General features: G+C 43.0%; 1 protein-coding gene across 1 annotated transcript in view; it reads left to right on the top strand.

Moving 5' to 3' along the window:
• Asb4 (ankyrin repeat and SOCS box containing 4) overlaps positions 1–20,861 on the top strand; it is a 45,685-nt gene extending 24,824 nt beyond the window's left edge. The window contains exons 3-5 of the mRNA XM_050123851.1: positions 10,131–10,621; positions 17,746–17,859; positions 18,792–20,861. Coding sequence (XP_049979808.1) covers positions 10,131–10,621; positions 17,746–17,859; positions 18,792–18,980 — 794 coding nt within the window. The 3' untranslated portion in view covers positions 18,981–20,861. The remainder of the gene's footprint in view (positions 1–10,130; positions 10,622–17,745; positions 17,860–18,791) is intronic.
• Positions 20,862–21,824: the final 963 nt, after the last annotated feature.

Genomic DNA, 21,824 nt, shown 5'->3' with positions numbered 1-21,824 from the left:
TCAAGGAGAGAGATACTGAAATTGTCATACATGCATAGATATAAAGGGTAAATAAAGCTGCAAAAGTATGCATTTAAAGAGAAAAGGAAATCTAGTAGTAAAACTAAACAGCAACATTTAAGTCATTATAAGCAAAAAGCAGAAGTGAAACAGGATCTGAAGAAAGGGAAAGTGGAGAACAAGGAGGGGCTGGGGGTGGAGCATGTGCCTGGGATGAACAAGACTGGGAGGGAGAGGGAGAGGGAGAGGGAGAGGGAGAGGGAGAGACTGATCGCAAAAAAACAAACCAAACCAAAACACCAGAATTGTGTTCCTGGTAAAGGAAGAAGTCTATACTCTTGTTTTTTTTTCAGATTCATGGCTGTTTCTAAACTTCCTCAGGATAAGCAGATTTCTCACAAGGCAGTGGTGTAGGAAGACACCAGGTGCTGCTTCTGGACTACTGGACCCCTTGCTCATTGTCATTGACTGGCCCCACCAGAGACAGATATTTTTTTATCCAAGATTTTATATCTCTTGTTGCCTCCGAGAAGGGAGCCCATGGTTACTCTCTGGCTCCTTCTCATGTGATGCTTTCTCCACCTTGGTGTCCCTCCTCGTGGGCTTCACACCACAGTGCGCCCTCTCCTATGTGGGGAGGTGCAGGCACGGCCACCAGTCCTGTCTCTGGAACTGGGACACACCTCCTTTCACAGTGAGCTGTGCCCCTTGGTGAAGGAAGAAGTCTGTATATTTCATGTTTTCAAGTTCATAACTATGAAAATGAATTCCTCTGGATTAGCCTCAGTCTCTTTTTCAGTTGAATGACAATGATAGCGTCATTTTCTCCGGAAAGATACCGTTTCACCAGCTTCAAGCACAGATACGGTCTCACTTCACGTGCCCAACCAGACTAAGGCAAAATTGTATAATAATGGTCCCCTTCCCCCAAGTCTGAGCTATTTACTCTTATCCATGGTTACTTTGCTCAATTTTAATCAGAGGTTTTGGAATTAAAAAGATAAAAGAAAATGAGGTAAACCTAAGATGGCTGCGCTCAGCTGATGCCTGCGTCGTGTTTGCTAGCTACACATCTGGAAAGACATCTTTTCTTTCAGGTTCAGTGACTTTAAAATAAACAAAATGATAAATAAACATGGGTTGTTTAAAAAACATCTGCCTCCCAGGGGATGAGAGGCAATATTGTAAGGAGCTGGCCAGATAAGCCTTGATATAAAAAAGATTTGCTCAGGAGATGCAGGGAGCTAGTTTGTTATCTCTGCCTCCTGTTTTCAGCATGGCTGAAGAAAACAAACCACAGTTACTCTTCAGTAGGAAGGCTTCTCTGAGAACAGGCAACTGTGATGGAGTCCACTAGGAGCACAGGCTGGGCTGGTTTGAGCCGGTTTGTGACTCCTTTGCCGGCCTGTGCTCAGCACCATGGACTGCATCTCTTTCTGGCAGTGACCTGTCAGTGTGAACATACAAGGCTTTCTGTCTGTATTCAAGTGAGGCTGTGCCCATCCAGTCCCATGGTTTCAAAACCATCCAGTGGTGTTCACTTGAGATTTCCTAGCCTGGCCCTCTTCCGAGTCATCCAGAACCCTCTATCCCACTATGTGTAATCCATCACCCTGGATAGTTAATAATAATGTCAAACAACACAACAAGAAGGAAACTGCTTTCTCCTCCACAGCTACCCTGTCTCAGTAAATGACAGCTTGTGCAGTTGCTCACAGGGAAGACCCTGCAGGCATCTTTGTTGCCTTGCTTTTATATCCCACAATGGCCCTTGCCTTTCCTCTAAAATCTCTTACACTGGGACCTCTTCGGATTATAACCTCCATGGTCAACCAACTCCAAACAAAAGTGCTTGCTCCTGAATACCATATCAGTCCCCAGTAATTCTTACTTTGGTGCTTCCCTCCACCCAGACAACCAAACTGATAAAGAATAACAAAGGTGGGAGTGACTGGTTCATCTCCAAGTGATCCTGGTTCTTCACTATTTCCCACCTGGTACTTGCTACTTTTGTCTCTTTGGTGCTGGCTTGCTTCATGTTCTGTGGGCACAATTTACGGTAGTGCAGGACCTTCGGCTTTCTGGCTTCCTTGGCTTGAAGTGCTTTCACCGTCAACTTGTATGCTTACTTCCTCCACACACCACAACACATCCCTAGGCACCCATGACAGACACCTCTGCATCCCTCACTGTTTTCCATTGCTCACTCAGTCTTCTTCTTCCTCACCGGGCTGAGCATGGGTAAACATTTTAGCCCATTTCTTCCCTCACATACAAAGTCAACAAAGCTTCCCTTATTTACTTTAGTAAACCGTATTCCTAGAAGCTAGAGCGGAACTGATACACAACAGGGGCTAAACAGATTAGTGTTATGCAGCCACCACCACAGTCAAGCTTGGAACATACCACCACCCAGCCAGAAACTTGCGCTGTATTGCTCAGCCATCACTTTACTGTCCTCCAGTTTCTGCTCAGATGCAATCACTAACCTCTTTTCTGTTTCTACATTCTTGTCTCCTCGGGACTTGACAAATGAATGGGCTCACACAATCTATCACCAACTTCTCTCACTCGGGGTGATGTTTCTTGAAACAGTGTGACACCGTGAGACTGCATCAGCATTTCATTGCCTTTTATCAAGGAAAAGTGTCCCATTGTACAGAAGAAACAAAGTTACTCTCCGCTTTGTGTGGTGAAAAGTCCACAAGTGGATTTCCAGTTTATTTGTCCCCGAGAAATAGCCACCTGTCATTTGGTTAAGGGGGCGCCATATCATGATGGAGAAGTCTCGGCACTGGTTAGACTGGGCGTCCTGAGAGAGCAAACAGAGGACATTTGATTCCCAGGGTTGCCAGCTGCATCCAGTGCCAGGGGAAGTGAGAAAAGAGTGCCTGTCGCTCGACACCTCAGGCGTTTGAATGTCATAGAAGCACGCTTAACTTATCCTGATAAAATTATATTCCATAGAAAAATTAGCATATATTCATAATCAAAGAAAAGTTGAATGACTTAGTGAAGGTCGTCTACAAAGCTTTAGCCAGGGACTCAAAACAAGCCTAACAGAGTGGGTGGGCATGGGTGAGCATTTCTCAGAGGATCCATGGGAAGGGAGTCCACTTGGGTGTTTGATAACGGTGGTGCAATAGTCACTGGACCATGTTTATTTCAAAAGGACTCTGCACAAAGACTTAAAGAATGGTGTCAGGATAGAGAGAAAAGAAAGAGCCAGAAACCTCTATCTTCCACGAAAATGGTGGGATCAGGATCTGACTCTAATACATGGACTGACTTTGTGGATTCCATTCCCTATAGAGAGATGCCTTGCTCAGCCTAGGCACGGGGTGAGGGGCTTGGTCTTGCCTCATCAAGGTGATGGAACAGACTTAGTTAACTTCCCAGGGGAGGCCTTACTGTCTCTGAGGAGTGGGTGGGGGTGGGGTGAGGAGAAGGTTGGGAGACCCGGAGGAGAGGACGGAGGGGGAACTGGGATCTGTATGTCAAAAACAATAAAATTTAAAAAGAAAAAAAGCATTAAACCACATACCACATACACACACACAGAGAGAGAGAGAGAGAGAGAGAGAGAGAGCGACAGAGACAGAGACAGAGAGAGACAGAGAGAGAGAGACAGAGAGAAGGAGGAAAGGAGGGAGGGAGGAAGGGAGGGAGGGAGGGAGGGAAGGAGGCAGGGAGGAAGGGAGACAGAAAAAGAAAATAGTGAAGTCACTGGGATTGGTGAGATTGTCCAAAAGAAAAAGAAAAAAGAAAGCTTCAACATGTGACATAAACTTAAAGAACAGCCTACGGAGACTGAAGAAGTTCCTACCAACACAGAGGAAATCAGTTCTCAACTTCCCACCCCAGAGGGCGCAAATTCTAGGGTAATGGGACCCTAAGGGCAATGGTCTTCCATTTAAGACAAGACTATGGGAGATTCATGGAAATATTTTTGCTTTAGGTTGTAGACCAAAAAAGTAAAACTGAAACAAGAACAAAGAAGTGGACGGAAAATGTGCCTTGGTGACAGTCAATAGCAAACTAGACACTGTATTAAATTGTATCCTTGACAAAGAGAAACAATAACACCACCCATGGAAAATGAAAAGCTCTGAACAAGAGAAAAGTGAGGACTACCCTTTGAGTACAGATGTCTTGAAGATACTACTAGTGTTAACAACTGAGACACAGTATCTAAAACTCTTGGGGGAATGCTCCAAATAGATTTTATTAATATTTTCAAAGAAGAATGCTGAACAAACATGCTGTGTTTTACCTGCATATACGTCTACCTCACCTTCAAACCAAGGCAGGTGCAGTTCAAGTCAGTGAGACTAAATGGGAAGGAACCAATATTAGAAACTCCAGAAAGCAGAGATCTGGATGAGAACAAAGCTTCTTAGAGCAGTTAGCAAATGCAGCCAGTTCTTCCTGAGATCTTTACGATCTGCCTGCTCTAATATTTCCTTTGCAATCTCGCGAGTCACTGTTACTGTAACCAATGAGGCAGGAACGTTTCATCCTAGTCACCGTCTCTAAGAACAGCATAGATTTCCATGATGTTGTAAAAAAAAAGGAGTCACGAGAAATTGCCCTGTTTTCATTTGTATCCTTGAGGATTGTGACGAAAAAAGGTGAGAAAGGATTTCTAATCAGTGATGGTATCTTGATAACGAATAGGTAGCCTTCTAGTTAGAGTTTATATTGCTGCGGTGAAACACCATGACTCAAGACAAGCTGAGGAGCTTCTAAAGCTCAGGTCATACTCCACTGCTGAGGGACATCAGAGCAGGAGCTCAAGGCTGTTACCTGGAGGCAGGAACTGATGCAGAGACGTGGAGGAGGGCAGCTTCCCAGCTTGCTCCCATGGTTTACTCAGTCTAATTTCTGTCCAGGACAAGTGTCATGGTGGCACTGTACATACAGTGGGCTGGGCTCACTCAAATCAATCAAGAAAATGTACCATAGGCTCTCCCACAGATCAGTCTGGCGGGGGTATTTTCTCAATTGAGAAATTGGTCTCTCTTCCAATATGACCTAGTTTAAGTCAAGTTATGCAGCATGAAAATAAGAAGTGTTTTAAAGGAGGGTTTCATTGTATACATGTATGGAATCCTCAAAGAATAAAATTCATTTTTACTTTTACAGAGGCAGAAAAAAGGCATATATCAGTTAACAACACTGTGTAAGAGTTCCAATGGCTTCTGACCCTGGGTCCCACCTTTCCTTTCCAGTGTCTGTTCTGGCTCAGCCTTCTGCTGGGTCCTCAGTGCATATGAGTCCCCATCTCCTTTGCCCACTCATGAATTGCAAAAATCTCCTGTTCTTTGTTGTGCAGGATAAAACTCAGTTTGTATCTGCCTCCTCTGCTGTGGAGACATTGCAGTTTGCTTCTGAACATCACAGATTCCTGGAGGACTTTTCACCTGCTTCATCCTGTGAATGATTTACCCCACAGATTACTTTATGAGAATGTAAAGCAATCCTTTTAAGGAGGCCATATTTATTTATTTACTTAGTTACTTACTTATTTAATTAGCTATCCATCATCTATCTATCTATCTGAGACAGGGTTTCTCTGTGTAGCCCTGACTCCTGGAACTTACTTTGTTGTAAACCACACTGGCCCATTACTCAGAGATCTGCCTGTCTCTGCCTCCCAAGTACTGGGATTAAATATGACCCTACAAGAGGTCATATTTCTGAGTAGGAGAACTCCATGGAGATGTAAAGTCAGTCCTTCCTAAATCCAAATATAGATAAAAATAAGATCCAAAGGAAGCAAGTGTCAAATACCCCCTCTAAAAAAGGTAGGTCATAATTAATCTGGATAGTTACCGGACCGTGAAGTAAAAGTAGACCATTGTAATGCAAAGGCAAAGAAAAAAAAGCAATACAACTCACAAGAAAATAGTTGACTAAAGTCATCATCACTGTGTTTAGGGGAAATCAGCATAAATGGCTAAAGAGATACCCATTAGGATAGTGTATGCACTTATATCTTAATTGAAAATTCATAAAAATACAAGGGATTCAGAAAGTTCTGTGGGCAAACAATACTATTTGGGCAATTAATCCAGGAAGAGAGTCTAATGGTTAATAATTATAAAACATCAAGCTAAATAAATCTAATTTTTTAAGAAATGAGTTTTTCTTTTTACCCTCTTAATTAGCATGAAATTTCAGAAATGTGTAGCACTGATAGGTGCAATCGCTGTCCCACTGCACCAATGGGACAAACATAAATATAAGTCATAAAGACATGGAACACATTAGATGTCTCTGATTTATAATTATGTTTTCAGGAATTTATTCCAAGGAAGCAAAACTAAAATTTACACACACTTATTACTCGTAGTGGTATTTATAAGATCAAAATTTTGAAAAAAAAAAAGAATCTCATATGTCGAGTAACCCAGTAGTAAGGCATATTTGCTCCATGGAATATTATTTAGTTATTTTTAAATGATATTTAAAGTCACAGATTAATAGCACAGAAGCGATTATGATAGGAAATATTTTAAAAAGAATATAAGTATTATACCACTTGCTCAATGTCGAGGGAAAAATGTGAAAATACAATGCTATCACTGTGCATGGACCAGAGCGATTGCAATGAACTGGACTCAATCAAAGCGTCATTGGTGATGAAAGTGTGGTTTGGCGAGAACCCTCACACATGAGTTATGGGCATATAAGCTGGTGCAGCAACATGACTTGACTCTTTTTAATGAAACTGAAGATATGATTACTCAATAGTGTAGTTGTTCCATTCATAAGAATAGAAGCCACAGAAACTCCTGCACATGAGAACTGGCATGCAGGAATATGCAGGAATGCCCAGAGCAGCGGTGTTTGGAAGAGCCTTCAATGGGGAATGTCTCTCTCTAGTATCAAGGACAAACTGGGGATAACTTATGTGAGAGACACAGCAAGTGAAAGGAACAGAACAACAAACCTCACAACAGAATGTTGAGTGAAGGAAGCAAAACAGAACAATATGTTCTAGGGTTCTTGTGTTCAAACTTAGAAAAGAAACCAAACCATCTGGTTTAGAGTTCTACACACAAGTGGTAAGACTAAAAAGAAATGGAGAGACTTGCCTATCTGAGCAGGTTCATAAAGCAGCTATAGTCACCTCCGGCTGGATGAAGTTCTAATTGGGCAGAGAGTGGAGGGCAGGGAGCTCCATCACATCAAGAACTGTCTGTTTTCATACCGGACGTGGTGGTGTACACCTTTAATCGCAGCACTCAGGAGGCAGAGGTAGGTTGGTCTCTGTGAGTTAGAAGCCAGCCTGGGCTATATTAGTGAGCCCCTGTCCCAGAAAGAGAGAGAGAGAGAGAGAAGAAAAGAAAGAGACAGAAACAGAGAGACAGAGATGTGAAGATACAGAAAGAGGTCTTTGCTTTCCTGAAGTGAGATATGATTTCAATAATGTTGAAGCTCTGCACTAATTTTTGTGTATCAAGATTGGTCTGTTTTATATATAAGCTGGAAATGCATCCCTCATGTGGCCGCAGTCTCTCTCACTCGGCCTGTGACCATGCTTGGAGAGAGTCACTGAAGATAACATAGCTGGGACAGCATGAAGCTGCCCTGCGGTGTGATGAGCCTATCGCTCTGTGTGTGTAGCATTCATTATGAAGACACAGCTATGTGGTGACAGGAGTCAAGGCAGACACGATGCTTCCACAAGCAAAGGGCCACTGAGGCTCACCAGCCATGGCCATCACTGAGATGGGTTCTCTTTCAGAGCCTCCAGAAGCAATGGCCCTGCAGACACCTTGATGTCAGACTGTCCTCTCATGGCTCAGGAAGGGTCACTTCTTTTTCTTAAGTTTTATTATGGAAGTTGCTGAAAACTAATACATTGTACCTTTCTATTAAAAAGTAGTTCCCCAATGTTCCCTTTCTGAGCTCTAATTTTTAGGAGAAATCAAAAGAATCTAAAACGAAAAAGTATTATCTATTCTTTTGAAAAGTTCTTGCTGGAGACACAATTCAAGTTTAAAAATGAAAAGTTTCAGCTCAGAAAAGGTGACTCTGCCATGAATTCAGTTATCCCAAGAGGTCAAAGGTCAAGAGTAAATGTCCAGGTTTTTTAAAAACAAAGGCAGTGATTCACTCTGAGTTGGCCTGTGAAAACTTTATCCTGAGTCTTTGATTTCTTTTCTCACTGGAGATTCTCCAGCAGCTGAAGTGACCCTGCACACGACTTTCAGGAAGACATTTGTAGTTACTCCACTTCACTCAAAGGCAGATATCTGACGAGAGAGAAGACCTCACCTAGAACCCTTCCAAGTCAGAATACTGATGACCACAGGCCCAGTGAAGATGGCTTTGATTTCAGCCCTGCTTCCTGCAAGCCAGAAGAGCCCAGTGTCTGCCCAGCCACACACTTGGAGAAACCTCACTGGAGAGTTGATTCCTTAACCAGACACTGAGCATGCCTATGGGAGAATTCCCTTCTTAAATATATTCTGAACAACCAGGGCATGCTGTAAATGAAGCCAAGAAGGAACTACCCATGTGGGAAAACTATTTTTTCAAATTTATAAAATGCAACGGTGTTTCTACTACATTGGGTTTTCGTATAGCAAACAATATAAAGTTTCCTGCAGAAAAATAATAATGAGGTAGAATGGAATTATAATAAGGGATTTTTTTTTCCCAATCCGGTCTGTCTACTTGCAGATTTCTGTTCACAAGCTCACTAACTTGGTGTGCTTTGTGCAGAATGTTAACACAAGGATGACTTCCCCCAACTGTGAAGTCAGGGTGGAGAGCGCAGCTACCGCAGAGCTGCAGGAGAGTTCGTGAGGCAGTGTATGAGACACACTGAGATGACAATGCTGCGCATGGTTCAGTTCCAAGTCAACCCTAGTTACAGCAATAACAATAACACCACCACCACCACTAATAACAGTAACAGCCTCTTCAGACTTATATTTGAAGTTCCAAGTTAACCCTAGTTATAGCAATAACAATAACACTACCACCACCATCACTAATAATAACAGTAACAGATTCTTCAGACTTATATTTGAAGTTCCAAGTTAACCCTAGTTATAGAAATAACACTACCACCACCACTAATAACAGTAACAGCCTCTTCAGACTTATATTTGAAGTTCCAAGTTAACTCTAGTTATAGCAATAACAATAATACCACCACCACTACCACCACCACTAATAACAGTAACAGTCTCTTCAGACTTATATTTGAAGTACCTATAAAAATTTCCAGTAGAATTATTTATGATTCTGGCCCTTAGGGTCATTTGGTCTACCTTTTTAAATTAGCCAAAGAAGGAAATTTCTCATTTCTCAGGTTAGTCATTCTAATTTTCTTATCAGAAAAATAAAATTCAAGCTGGTTTCCTGGTCTGCTAAGTAAGTGGGTTGCATGAAATCATTTCTAAGGTGCGGTCCAAGCACAAACACTTATCTATCAAACACTTTTGTCAAGCATTGTCCATGTTTTGGCTCTTTTGGTGACTATTTCTATAATGCTAACTTCTTACACTTCTAAACGCAAAACTGTGACCTTTAGCTCTTTTGGTGCTAAAGATTGTGTGTGTGTGTGTGTGTGTGTGTGTGTGTGTGTATGTGCGTGTGTGTGCATGCCCGTGTGTGCATGTGTGTTTACTATATTCCAAAGACATAGCTGGTCCGACCATGTGGGTCTCAGACATCCCATGGAAGTAGACAGACTTTGGTGGTGAGCTCCTTTACTGCTTGTCAGCAATTAACTTAAAAATTTCAAAAAGAAATTATGCATTAAACAGTGTTGGGCACTATAATGATATAAAATATTTTGTGAAGGAGATCACTTACTTCCGAATCCACCTGGGAATGAAGAGTTGGAGTCCAGCAGTGCTTGTCCAGACTTCGGGAAAGATTGTTAGTTCCTTTTCCGGGATACATTTGTTGGTAGTCAGGGAGATGGCAGCGCTGGCATCAGGAGTGACTTACACTAGCGCCATCTTGGCCCTTTGTGGCTGGGCCGGGGTCATGCATGGCTGGCGGGGGTTAAAGAGAATCCCCGAAAAACAGTCTTGCTCATACAGATGGAATAACAATAACCATAGACATATGTTTAAATTGTCTGCTGTCATTTCACCTCACAGGTGCAAACGTGAACATGAAAACCAACAACCAGGATGAGGAGACACCCTTGCACACGGCTGCCCACTTTGGCCTGTCCGAGCTGGTGGCCTTCTATGTGGAGAATGGGGCCATCGTCGACAGCCTGAACGCCCACATGGAGACCCCGCTGGCCATCGCCACATACTGGGCCCTCCGCTTCAAGGAGCAGGAGTACAGCAGGGAGCACCACCTCATCTGCCGCAAGCTGCTGGACAACAACGCCGAGGTCAACGCCCGTGACGACGACTTCAAGTCCCCTCTGCACAAGGCTGCATGGAATTGCGACCACGTGCTCATGCACATGATGCTGGAGGCGGGCGCCGAGGCCAACATGATGGATATCAATGGCTGCGCGGCCATCCAGTACGTGCTGAAGGTCACCTCCGTGCGCCCTGCTGCACAGCCTGAGCTCTGCTACCAGCTGCTGCTCAACTACGGGGCTGCGAGGATCTACCCCCCACAGTTCCACAAGGTGAGGTCAAACAGAGCTGTGCCCTCCGATCTCCCGGAGATTCCAGCTTGTTCAAGATGAGTCTTGAACAGCCCTGTCTGACCTGTGGACCTGTGTAAGACCTCCTCATCCTCCTTTACACTTTTTTTTTTTTTTTTTTTTTTTTTTTTTTTTTTTTTTTTTTTTTTTTTTTTTTGAAATTCGGGCAGGAGCTAGAAAGTCAGCCCATAAGGGACAGGCAATTGTTCCTACTCAACCACTGGTCTAAAGACTCCATAACCTGCTTTGGAATAAGTTAGCTTACAGCCAGGAAAGATTTGCAGTCTTCCAATTTGACAAAAGCTAACAACAATGTAAGCTAACACATAGGAACCACTAATGACTTGTAATGAGTTCAGTTGGTTGTTATAAACATTTTGTATTTGCTTATTTGATTCTTGTAATAATCCTATAAGGGATGCATTGTCTCTGTTATGCAGCAGAGGAATCTGGGGTGCCCAGTCATGTCTGAGCTCCTGCAGTGGTGGGCTTAGGACGGACCTTAGATAATTTGATTCAAGGATTTATTCACGTAATATCATACAGCATGACCTCTTTCTGAACAATGCTAATTAATAACCTCTAATGGTCTGGCAGGGACTAGATGCTAATGATGTTGATATGACCAAGACAAGGTACCTACTCGAGCAGCTTAGAGTCTATTGGGAAAGAAAAAACACACACACAGAGGTCATTTTAATATGCACAGTTCATGATAAAGTGGAAGAATGCAGGAGATGCCAGCATCAGGTTAATGATGATCATTAGTTTGGTAGTTAAAATGAATTTAACTTTTAAAAATAAACCAGGAGACACTGCAACTCTAAAACTTTAATTTAAAGAAGCCAGAAAAATTGAGGAATAATCCTCCTAACTGGGGTGGAGCCACCACCTCCCATTCATATACAATTTTAAGGCATCCTGCCTAAGTGTTCGGTGTCACTTTGGTAAAAGGTCAGGGACTCACCTATGGTCCAGCAATGTAAGGATACCTTAGGGGGAAAGTTCTCAAGATAGGAATGCAGTCAGAAGGGCTAGTGTGCATAGCTGGTTGGTCCAGTAGCACCGGAGAGGCATAGGCGGGAGGCCAACCTGGGTCATATAGTAAGACCTTGTCTCACAAATTGAAAGAAAAAATAAAAAACCCAAACAACTAAACAAACTAAAAAGAAAAATAAAATAATAAAAATCCTTTAAGAGTATAGAATTCAATGAAGAAAAACTGTAGATAGTCCAAAGAGCATTCAGTTACTGAGTTAAGTTATGGTGAAGTCAGTCCTGTTGAACACAGTAGGGATTTTATATCTGGTTGTCAGTGTTTGAATTGAGGGTTCATTTTCTTCCCTTAAACTTATGCCTAAAGCAGAGGACACCCCCAGACTTGCTAACATTTCTATGGTTAATACGAAACGTGACGGTCATGTGTTCCATTCCCACTGAAGTCCGATCAGGATCCGAGTGCTTCGAGAGCACTGCCCACAGCACGGTCCGCTGTGTCTCACACAGCTCCGGCTCTCCGGGTTTCCGTCGGCTTCTATGACGGCCGAGCATGCAGCAGCCCTTCACCTAGGAATCTGCTTCTGAAGCACTTCCTCTACCACTGTTATAATCACCCTAGCAACCACCCACCTGTACGTATCGCCCACAATAGACAATGTGCACACTGCAGACCTTTACGTCACTGTTGTACCAGGCTATGCTGAGGGCTGCTCCATCCTTCCAAACCAAGTTTGTATTTATCTCAGATTTTAACTAGTAATGATCCTTGTCTCAGGATACCTGTTGAATATGTCTACAAGGCCAAGAATCTGTAGGCACTTAACTGTTACTTTTTTTGTAATTTAGCTGGGTGTCGGTGGTACATCTTTAATCCCAGTACTCAAGAGGCAGAGGCAGGTGGATCTCTGTGAGTTTGAGGCCAGCCTGGTCTACAGAGCGAGTTCCAGTACAGGTTCCAAAAGCTACTGAGAAATCTTTTCTGCAAAAGTCAAAAGAATCCCCCCCAAAAAATACCAAAAACAAATACATTTTTTTGTAATTTCTCCTTTCTTGCTTTTCTTTTTTATCTTTACTTTGTCATCTATTTCTTATTTATTTTAGATTTAGACACTCTGCTCATAAAAAGGACAAAATATCTATAAAAAGAAATTTGAAATCAGATTTTGGTCTTGCTACTTCAATAAGGGAGTGATTGAATAAATTGCTAGCTTCCTAAGCCCCAGTTTCCACATCTGTGAAGTGGGCATTCTTGGCTTAAATTCTTTGGTAACGCATGAACTGTATGTGAACACAGTCCTTTACCAGGAAAATGCCTACACCCACTCATAGTGCACCATGCGTGTACTTAGAAGATGCGACCAGACATTTTTTACTCTTTTTCTTGAGGGGCTGCCAGTCCTGGCAGACTGGCACCCATTTCTGATCTTCACTGTCTGTCTGTCTCTATAACCACCTCCTGTTTCCCCTCCTTGAACCCACTCACACCTTACTGGGTTCTTATTATCTAGTGGATAGACCAAGTACACAGTCTCTTACTGGGTTCTTATTACCTAGAGCCGAGTACCAGACCAAGTACACAGTCTCTTACTGGGTTCTTATTACCTAGAGCCGAGTACCAGACCAAGTACACAGTCTCTTCAGCGCAGCTCACTTCAGAAAGTAGACTTTGGTGGGCTGAGGAACAATCAAGAACACTTGGTGCTCTTGTGGAGGACCCAGGTTCAGTTCCCATCACCCATATTGGGTGACTCCCAATAGCCTGTAACTTAGCTCCTTGGTACGCATATGCACATGCTCGTTAAAATTAATATAGTAAAATTTTAAAAAAGTTTATTCACTCTATTTATGCTTTCACACCATTTCCTTGCATGGACAAGGCTGGAGGGGATATAGGTGATAAAGGTACCAGGGCAGTGTGCTGTCTCGCTCTGTCGGTCAGTTACAAGTCTCCTCATAGCTTTTCCATTTATTTATTTATTTATTTATTTATTTATTTATTTTAAAATTGCGTGAGGTATTTGAAAAATGGTTGGTATGGCTCCTGGCGTATGGCAGCCTTCAGTAAAGAATGCTATGGTTCTCAACATGGCATCAAACATCTTTGAGCGCTAAATCATTGCTGTGGCTCTGCTAGATTGAAGGGGCATCCCCAGCTCAGGGATGGGTGCTGTCGGGACAGTGCCCGGAGCCCGAACGCTGAGCTCAGCCCAGAAACTCACTGCTGAATGAGCGAATGTTGCAACTCTCTCTCTCTCTCTCTCTCTCTCTCTCTCTCTCTCTCTCTCTCTCTCTCTCTCTCNCTCTCTCTCTCTCTCTCTCTCTCTCTCTCTCTCTCTCTCTCTCTCTCTCGTAATTTAAGACTGCCCCTCCTCACTCCCTTCTTAAGGCTAAAGTAGTGAGAATAGACATTCAAAGTGCTTCTGTTTTGCAGTAAACATCTTGGGAGTTTGTGGAGGTCCGAAGTCTTTCCCACATAGACGGTCAGTTCTCTGTTACTAGAAAGAGAGGTCTAGTGATGCTGAGCACAGTGTCTACTTGGCCATGTACTTGCGGTACTATTTTTGAACACCTTCTCCTAACTTTCCTATTTGAATCGTGCAGGTAGAAGCATGAATTTTTCAGCAGCATTTAAGCAGAGTGGCTGTGGCATGCCCACCAGTCTGGTGAGAGTGTTCAGCCAGTTTCCCTGTCTTCCTCTTCCTTGTCCTGTGGGCATTTGGGGCAGGGTAAGAGCTGCTAGACCTAAACTGGCTTGCAGGCTCCTCCAGCGTTTACAATAAGTACACAGTCTTGTGTCTCAAGGAACGCTGGCCGCACCATCAATGTTTTCCTACTTGGTTTTGCTTGCTTCTCTAGCTTCCTTGGTCTGGCTGATTGCTAAGGAGATTTAATGTAGACCTGGCTGCTATTATCAACCATTTTGTTGCTACCCTACAGATGTGTGTATGAACGGCAAAGTGGAAGAAAAACTATTCAATTTACTATGCAGATGCCTGAAAGTGATTTAGAACACTACTCCACAGCCCGACTCTCCTAAGAGAAAGTCATCCTTATGACAGGCTAATGACTGCCTCATTTATCCAGAAGACAAAGTGATTTGTTCTCTCCTGGATGGGGAATTCAGTTTCCTTATTTACAAGGAGCAAGGTCACAGCTGCAGATGCTGTCTTCCTGATGCAAAGTGGATGGGGAGAGGGCACATTCCACTGAGAGCCACTGTATAAATTATATAAGCGAGATGGTGGGGGTGGGAGAGATAGGGTCTGTGATTGCTTTCCAGGCTACCAAAGGACATTTGATTTTTCGTTCTTCCAACATAATTCAAAAGGAAGCAACACCCCAGGGAGCAGAAATTGAGATTTCTTGTAGGGCAAGAAAGACATTTTTTTTCCTAGGGAAGGGAGAGATAATGTGAGGATTTGGGGGAGGTAAGGATGATTTCTGCCGCTGAACAACATTGTGTGTGAAGGCCATTGCTCAAGATTCCCTTGAGAGTAAGTGGATTTTTGTGTGTACAAGAATATAGCACCATACAAGATTCAAGGTAGCTTTAGGATAATTTCTTACTGAAGTGTCTTACAAGTGGCATTTGAAAAAGTTGGGGGACCATCTTTAATCTGTGTGTGTGCATGTGTGTGCGTGTGTGTTTCTCTCTCTCTCTCTCTCTCTCTCTCTCTGTGTGTGTGTGTGTGTGTGTGTGTGTGTAAAGACACTGTATAATACTATTCAGGCATGAATCGATTGTCCCATTGATATCTAGGCTTAGGAAAACATTTTCCTCATCAGCCATGGCAGAAGCTGATGTCTACGGTCTAGAAGCTCCTGCTATTCAGGCTACTTGTGATGACTGGGGGAGACAAATGAAATAGATGTGGTGACCTTAGAGTCCTCCTCTCCTTTCTGTAAATATTGCTTGCACATGGCTCTATTCATTCTCACAGTCTCTGCTTGTTCCTGAACTCACTGGGAGCTGGATTTTATCACAAACTATTTAGCAGAAAAAAATTCAAGTTCCCTTGTCTCGTGTTTTCATGAGGCAAGTTCTGGTAAAATACTGCCTCCGCACCAGCCTGTGTTTTCCACTTTGCTATTCTGTTCAGTCGACTGAGAGATGAAGGAGACTGAGTTGTCTTACTGAACCTCAGACTTAGAGAACACAAGACATCTTTGTTAGTCAGGGTAGCAAGACCCCAGAAACGAGCTCGGCTCCCAGAGAAAGACCTGCAGTCAGAGGGCAGAAAACTCATTTCAGAGTGCAGTTTCAGAAGCTCTATGTGGCTGATAGTTTAACAGTGTGTGTAATGAGCTTTCCACAGTGAAGATGGCTTTCTGATCTCCAATTGTTGGTCATCCTCATCTTACTTTTAATGGGTTCTTTATTCGTAGGGGAATGTGACTTATGGGACCACTAAAACACTGAATGCCGCAGCATGGAAGGTCTCAAAGGCGAGCATGTGTCATCCCTTCTGTCCACCATTCTCAGTTATCCCACAAGATCTGCTTCACACCTTTTCAATTCACCTACAAATAGTGGAAGAACTTTGGTGGGCACAGAAACTTCTGTGGAGGTGTGTGTGTGTGTGTGTGTGTGTGTGTGTGTGTGCGTGCGTGCGGTGGTGTGTCAGGGATAAGCACTCAACATGGAGAGGAGTCTTGGCAAGAGAAATGGGCATTACAAATGGTGGCATCTGTAGAACACACACAAATATTCCTACGTACAGCAGAGCCTAGTGGGAGGCTATACTGACGCTAACCAAGAGCTTCCTTTCCTTTCACTCTGCCTCAGCCAACCTGTAGAGAGGTGATGCATTTACTGCACACATACACGCATACACACACATACTTACACATATGTACATGTAGGTGAAGCCTCTTCATTCATTCCCAGCCTCTTAGACCTGAAATAATCACACGGAAACTATATTATTTGCAATACTGTTAGCTTAAGTGTATTTTTAGTTAGCTCTTATACCCTGAACTAACCCATCTCCACTACTGTGCACCATCAGCCAGAACCTGGAAACAACCTAAGTGCCCCTCAACCGAAAAGTGTATGAGGAAAATGTGGTACATTTACACAATGGAGTACTACACAGCTGAGAAAAATAATGACATCTTGAAATTTGCAGGCAAATGGATGGAGCTAGAAAGCATCATATTGAGTGAGGTAACCCAGACCCAGACCCAGACCCAGAAAGATGATTATCATACTTACTCACTCATAAGTGGTTTTTAAACATAAGGCAAAAAAAAAAAAAAAACCAGCCTACAAATCAGAATCCCAAAAAACCTAGACAACAATGAGGACCCTAAGAGAGACATACATGGATCTGATTTACATGGGAAGTAGAAAAAGACAAGATTTCCTAAGTAAATTGGGAGCATGGTGACCATGGGAGGGGGAGGGGTTTGAAGGGGAAGAAAGCAGAGAAAAATGTAAAGCTCAATAAAATCAATTAAAAATATCATAACTAACATAAAAAAATCTGTGCATCACCACAAGATCGTGCCTACCAGCATAGTTTTGGCTGACTCCAGCAAAGGCATCTGTCTCCAGTGGCAGCTATATGTCTTCTCCCTGACTTTGCCTTTCTCTCTCTCTCTCTCTCTCTCTCTCTCTCTCTCTCTCTCTCTCTCTCTCTTTTAAGCCATTGGCCAAAAGCATCTTTGTTATTAACCAATGGCAATAAAACATATTCACAGCATACATCACCACACACACACACACACACACACACACACACACACACAGATGTGGTACATAAAGCGCCACAGACCTTTCTACTGTCCAAGACGTTTGCTCCTCCCTGAGACCTGAACTGACTGGCTCCAGTCCATACAGCTCTCTGGCATGGAATTAATGCATTTCTTATATTTAACTTTTTTCAACTCTATTCTTAATTTTTCATCGTTGCTGTGTGTGTGTGTGTGTGTGTGTGTGTGTGTGTGTGTGTGTGAGGGCAGGGTACACTGAGTATCCCAGGTTAGCCTTGGACCCCAATCCTGCTTCAGCCTCCTTGGAACGGTGATGTTAGGCGTGTCCTGGTTTGTGAGAATTTGACTCATATGCACATGCTAAGTGACCACCTTCTCTGTTGTCTCTGCAGGTGATCCAGGCTTGCCACTCTTGTCCCAAAGCCATTGAAGTTGTGGTCAATGCCTACGAGCACATCAGGTGGAACATGAAGTGGAGGAGAGCTATTCCCGACGACGTGCTGGAGGTAAATAACCCACCCCCCGAGAGCTGCCAGATGTGTTTCAGCACGCAGCCTTCCGATGTAAAACATTGCTTTGGAGAGTGCTTTCCAAGTTTTCTCATATGTAATGAAGCAAAGGATTATAAAATACAAGAAGGAGAGTGTAAATCTCTTCCTGTGTATGCCTGCCAAACAGGTGATACTAAGGAGTCTCGGGGAATTTCTCTGAAAGAATTTGAATAACTATATGAACGTAGCAGTTTTATTTTTCATCAGTTTGAATGAGTTAAGTGATAATATGTGGTATTGCTCATTCAGAATTTTGTTCTGGAAAAGTATGGTGTTTTATGTAGATATTTCACACACTTTTATCTAGGACTAAGCAGGAAACATTGTTTCAGAGTCTGCAGTGAGCCAGGCAAAGCCTTGGAGCCATGCCCTCACCTGTGGACTTAGAGACTTCGATCCATGTGATAACTAGTCCTTCCCACAGAACATCTTGTTCTTGACTTTAGAAATCAAGACTGTGTCTAATACATGGGAGATACCAGGCACAAAGTTCCCCGGGCTTAGAGGCCAATAGCTTCATTGTTTAATCTTACTCTGCTACTTATTAGCTCTTTAACCTTTGAAAGTTATGTGCCTGCTAGTCACTGCTAGTGGATATTCCCAGGTGCAGAAAGAACATGCTATGATATCGAGCTAAATTAAAATTGCCATTTTGGTTTGAAGTGGTTCAGCCAGTTCAGGCATGTCTGAACAGGTTTGTGAATGTGTTTGCCCCTTCTCTTACCAGCACTGCCGTGCCTCACTTCCTAACCTTCCCAGTTTAATGTTGGAAATGCTGGAGAACTATTGCTGTGTGTAAAGTAGAGACGCATGTGCCACTGTGGATTTCCCCTTTGTATGCTGTGGAGCCTTCCTTGACTTAAGCTCCCTTTTGCCTTGCTTTCCAGAAACACTGGGATTTCTACCACTCTCTCTTCAAGGTGTGCTGCAACACTCCCCGGACCCTCATGCATCTATCGAGATGTGCCATCCGGAAGGCGTTGAATGAGAGATGCCACAACGCAATTCCTCTGCTGTCCCTCCCCTTGCCATTGAAGAAGTACTTGCTTTTGGAGCCAGAGGGAATCATTTATTAAGTCTTAGGAGACAACAGTTCCCAATCCTAGATGTTTAAGTGGGCTTGCTGGGTAGGCACAGTTTGCAGATATAAAATGGTACTTGGGTTGATTATATCACTTTAGGGCTTACAGAACACTTTACACACAACATGTCATTAATCCTAGAGTAGCATGCTGCGGGAAAATAAGCAAGTCAAGTTAAGGAATTTTCAAAGACATGACTGCATTTAGAAGGCAGGCACCGACATAGCAGTGATAGCGTGTATAGCGACAGCTTTTATTAGATATCCTGATGTGTTTTGTGAATCTTCCACACATGATCTTATCTGAAAAGGGACCCACATTTTCTTACAAACTAATCTCATTCTCCACATTGTCAGTAATAGGTTTACATGACTTTTAATTTGCAGTGTATCAGGTTTTGTGAATGGCTTCTTGAGCTTGCTGTCTCCTGCCGATGAGCAGTGCGCAGACATCACTGTTACTAGTGTTAGAAATGCCTCCTCTCCAAATTAAGGTCATCCACCTTCTTTTGGTGATAAAAGCACAGGAGTGCAATGGGAACAAGAAAGAAATGGGAGAGAGAGCGCAGTTCACTGAATAGTCAAGGAATAGACATTTCAATTTGAGCACACTCACTGAGCCGGATCCTGGAGCCCACAGATGAGCCGACAAGGACTTCTGTCCTCCAGGGTCATATCTTTAAAAGAGGATCCAGACGTCCAAGCAGGTGACTGCAGTGTGAGGTGGCGGGGCGAGAGTACAGGTGCAGACCCGTATCTAGCGCTTACCTTTCTGGCACGTGCTTTTGAGCTTGAAGCGTGGGCTTTCTTTTCCTTTGAGCCATGAAGACAACGCATGGAGAGTTATGTAGAGGGACCTGCTACTGTTCACGTAAATGTCTTTGAGTTTCTCCATATAATCCAGTCAGGTTTTATTTTGTATGGTTTCCTACTTAATACCTTCACAGACTCTGAGAAAGATATTCTATGCCCCGGATCCCACTAGGATGAGAAAGAAGTTTAGAGAAGTGGGCAAAGGCACGCGTGAAAAAAAGAACTTAGCTGATTTTCTTGTCTTCTCAAGGATTAGACTGATATTTCAGAGCATTGTAGCTGATAGATAAGAAACCTGCATTTTAACAATGGCTCCCGTTGACTATAAGCAGAAAGACCTTGAAATGGCGAATCTTTAAGAAGCATAGAAAGAAACATGTTGTTTAAGACTTAGTGTTCCCTAATAGAATCCTGCTGATAGGCTGCTTGGAAAACTCTGCTTCACACATTTGCTTCTCACTGATGGAGTTAGATTAGTTTATTGTCTCTGGGCACTGATTCTGTAGCAGTTAAAGTAGTAGTAAACTGTAGACTTTGTGCCTACTGTCGTGGGCAGACTTTAATTTGTGTGTGGCCTTGTTCCTTGTGTGTTGTGGGACCTGTGGTGTTGACTAGAGACGATGTAGCTCCCCACTTAGCTTTGTGAATTGAAACCCCCACTTCCAGTGTTGTGTAGAAAAACCTGTAGGTGGATGTGGTCATATTTTTGAAGTTGCAGTTTAGCTAAGCTAATTTCAGAAAAAAATATATTCTGAATAAAACAAGATCTCTATCGCAGGACATAATGTTCAATTTGTAGGTGACACATAAGAAATGAACCGAGTGTTCTTTAGAACATAACCCAGAATATTCAAAGGATTGGACTTTTCTCTTCATCACCAGGAACACTCTGGTTGAAAAGTCTGTGGTAGACTTATTGGTAACAGGTAAAGCGGGACTGAGGACAATCAGGAACGGTGTTCCTCACATAGAGAGATGGAAGGGTTTGTCACCGTGTTGCTGTGTTGGAATGTTTGCCTCAGTTGAGCATAGAATACGTGGCTACTCGTTTTGAATTGCTCGTGTGTGGATTTACTGTGATTATCTCTGTACTTTGACCTTGAATTTAGAGATCTTAAATAAAGCTTTGGTGTTCCATCTCATTGTTGTGAGTTATTTATCAGTAAGCCTCATTTTCCTCACACAATACTGACTCTTCAACAGGGACACAGGAAAAAAATTAGTCATTTCACTGCTTCCTTCAACATTAAAAAAAAGAGTGGCAGAATCAAGAACTGGACCTGCCAACAAATAGTGTATTTAAAAGAAAGGGAAGGGGGAAAGGTAGCTGGAACAAAATAAAATGGAGGCTACTGCCGTTTCAGTAAGTGTACTTTAATAATAAGAAGTGAATTGAACTGAATGCATCTGGCCCACTTCTCACCGTCCCCGGCATCCGGTGCTTTTCATTTTCCTCCATTCTCACTGTTTACTTTACCCTGGACAAAGCAACAGAGGAAATTGTACCTTCATGACGCCTTTGTACTTTCTGGAAGAGTGGTCTGTAAACAGACATCTATCGTCCCAAAGAAAAATAGCTCTCTTCAGAGTGTGGCAGCTTCGATACGAGGAAGAGCCTCCTCTCTGGTCTTCTGGCCTCCCTCCAGCTACACATGCCTGTGCTCCTCTTTAATCATCCAGGGTTACAGCTCTAGGTGGCCTCCCATTTGGAGTTCAGGAGGTTCTGATACTAACACAGTAGCCAGAAGAAGATGGGGCAGTGGAGGGGGGGGTGGGTAACAAACCATTTGCAGTGAGTTATCATCTGGGGTAAGACAGTGACATGTTCCATCTTGGCTATTCATCTGATCGACCGTGACAAAATCATGAAATTCTGGCTTCATACACTTTTTGAAACTTTTAAATAAGAGATTAACTATTGACTAATTTTCTTTGAATGCAAGTATCACAACAAGGACCCAAAAAAGATTACATGATACTTGCTATACAATGCTAGGCAGACACACTGAAGTTTGGGCCCTGGCGA

This window comes from Alexandromys fortis, unplaced genomic scaffold (assembly GCF_014885135.2).
Source record: "Alexandromys fortis isolate MF-2015 unplaced genomic scaffold, M_Fortis_MF-2015_v1.1 scaffold_214, whole genome shotgun sequence".
NCBI classification, from domain to species: domain Eukaryota; kingdom Metazoa; phylum Chordata; class Mammalia; order Rodentia; family Cricetidae; genus Alexandromys; species Alexandromys fortis.
This window is presented reverse-complemented; position numbering and strand designations above follow the sequence as displayed.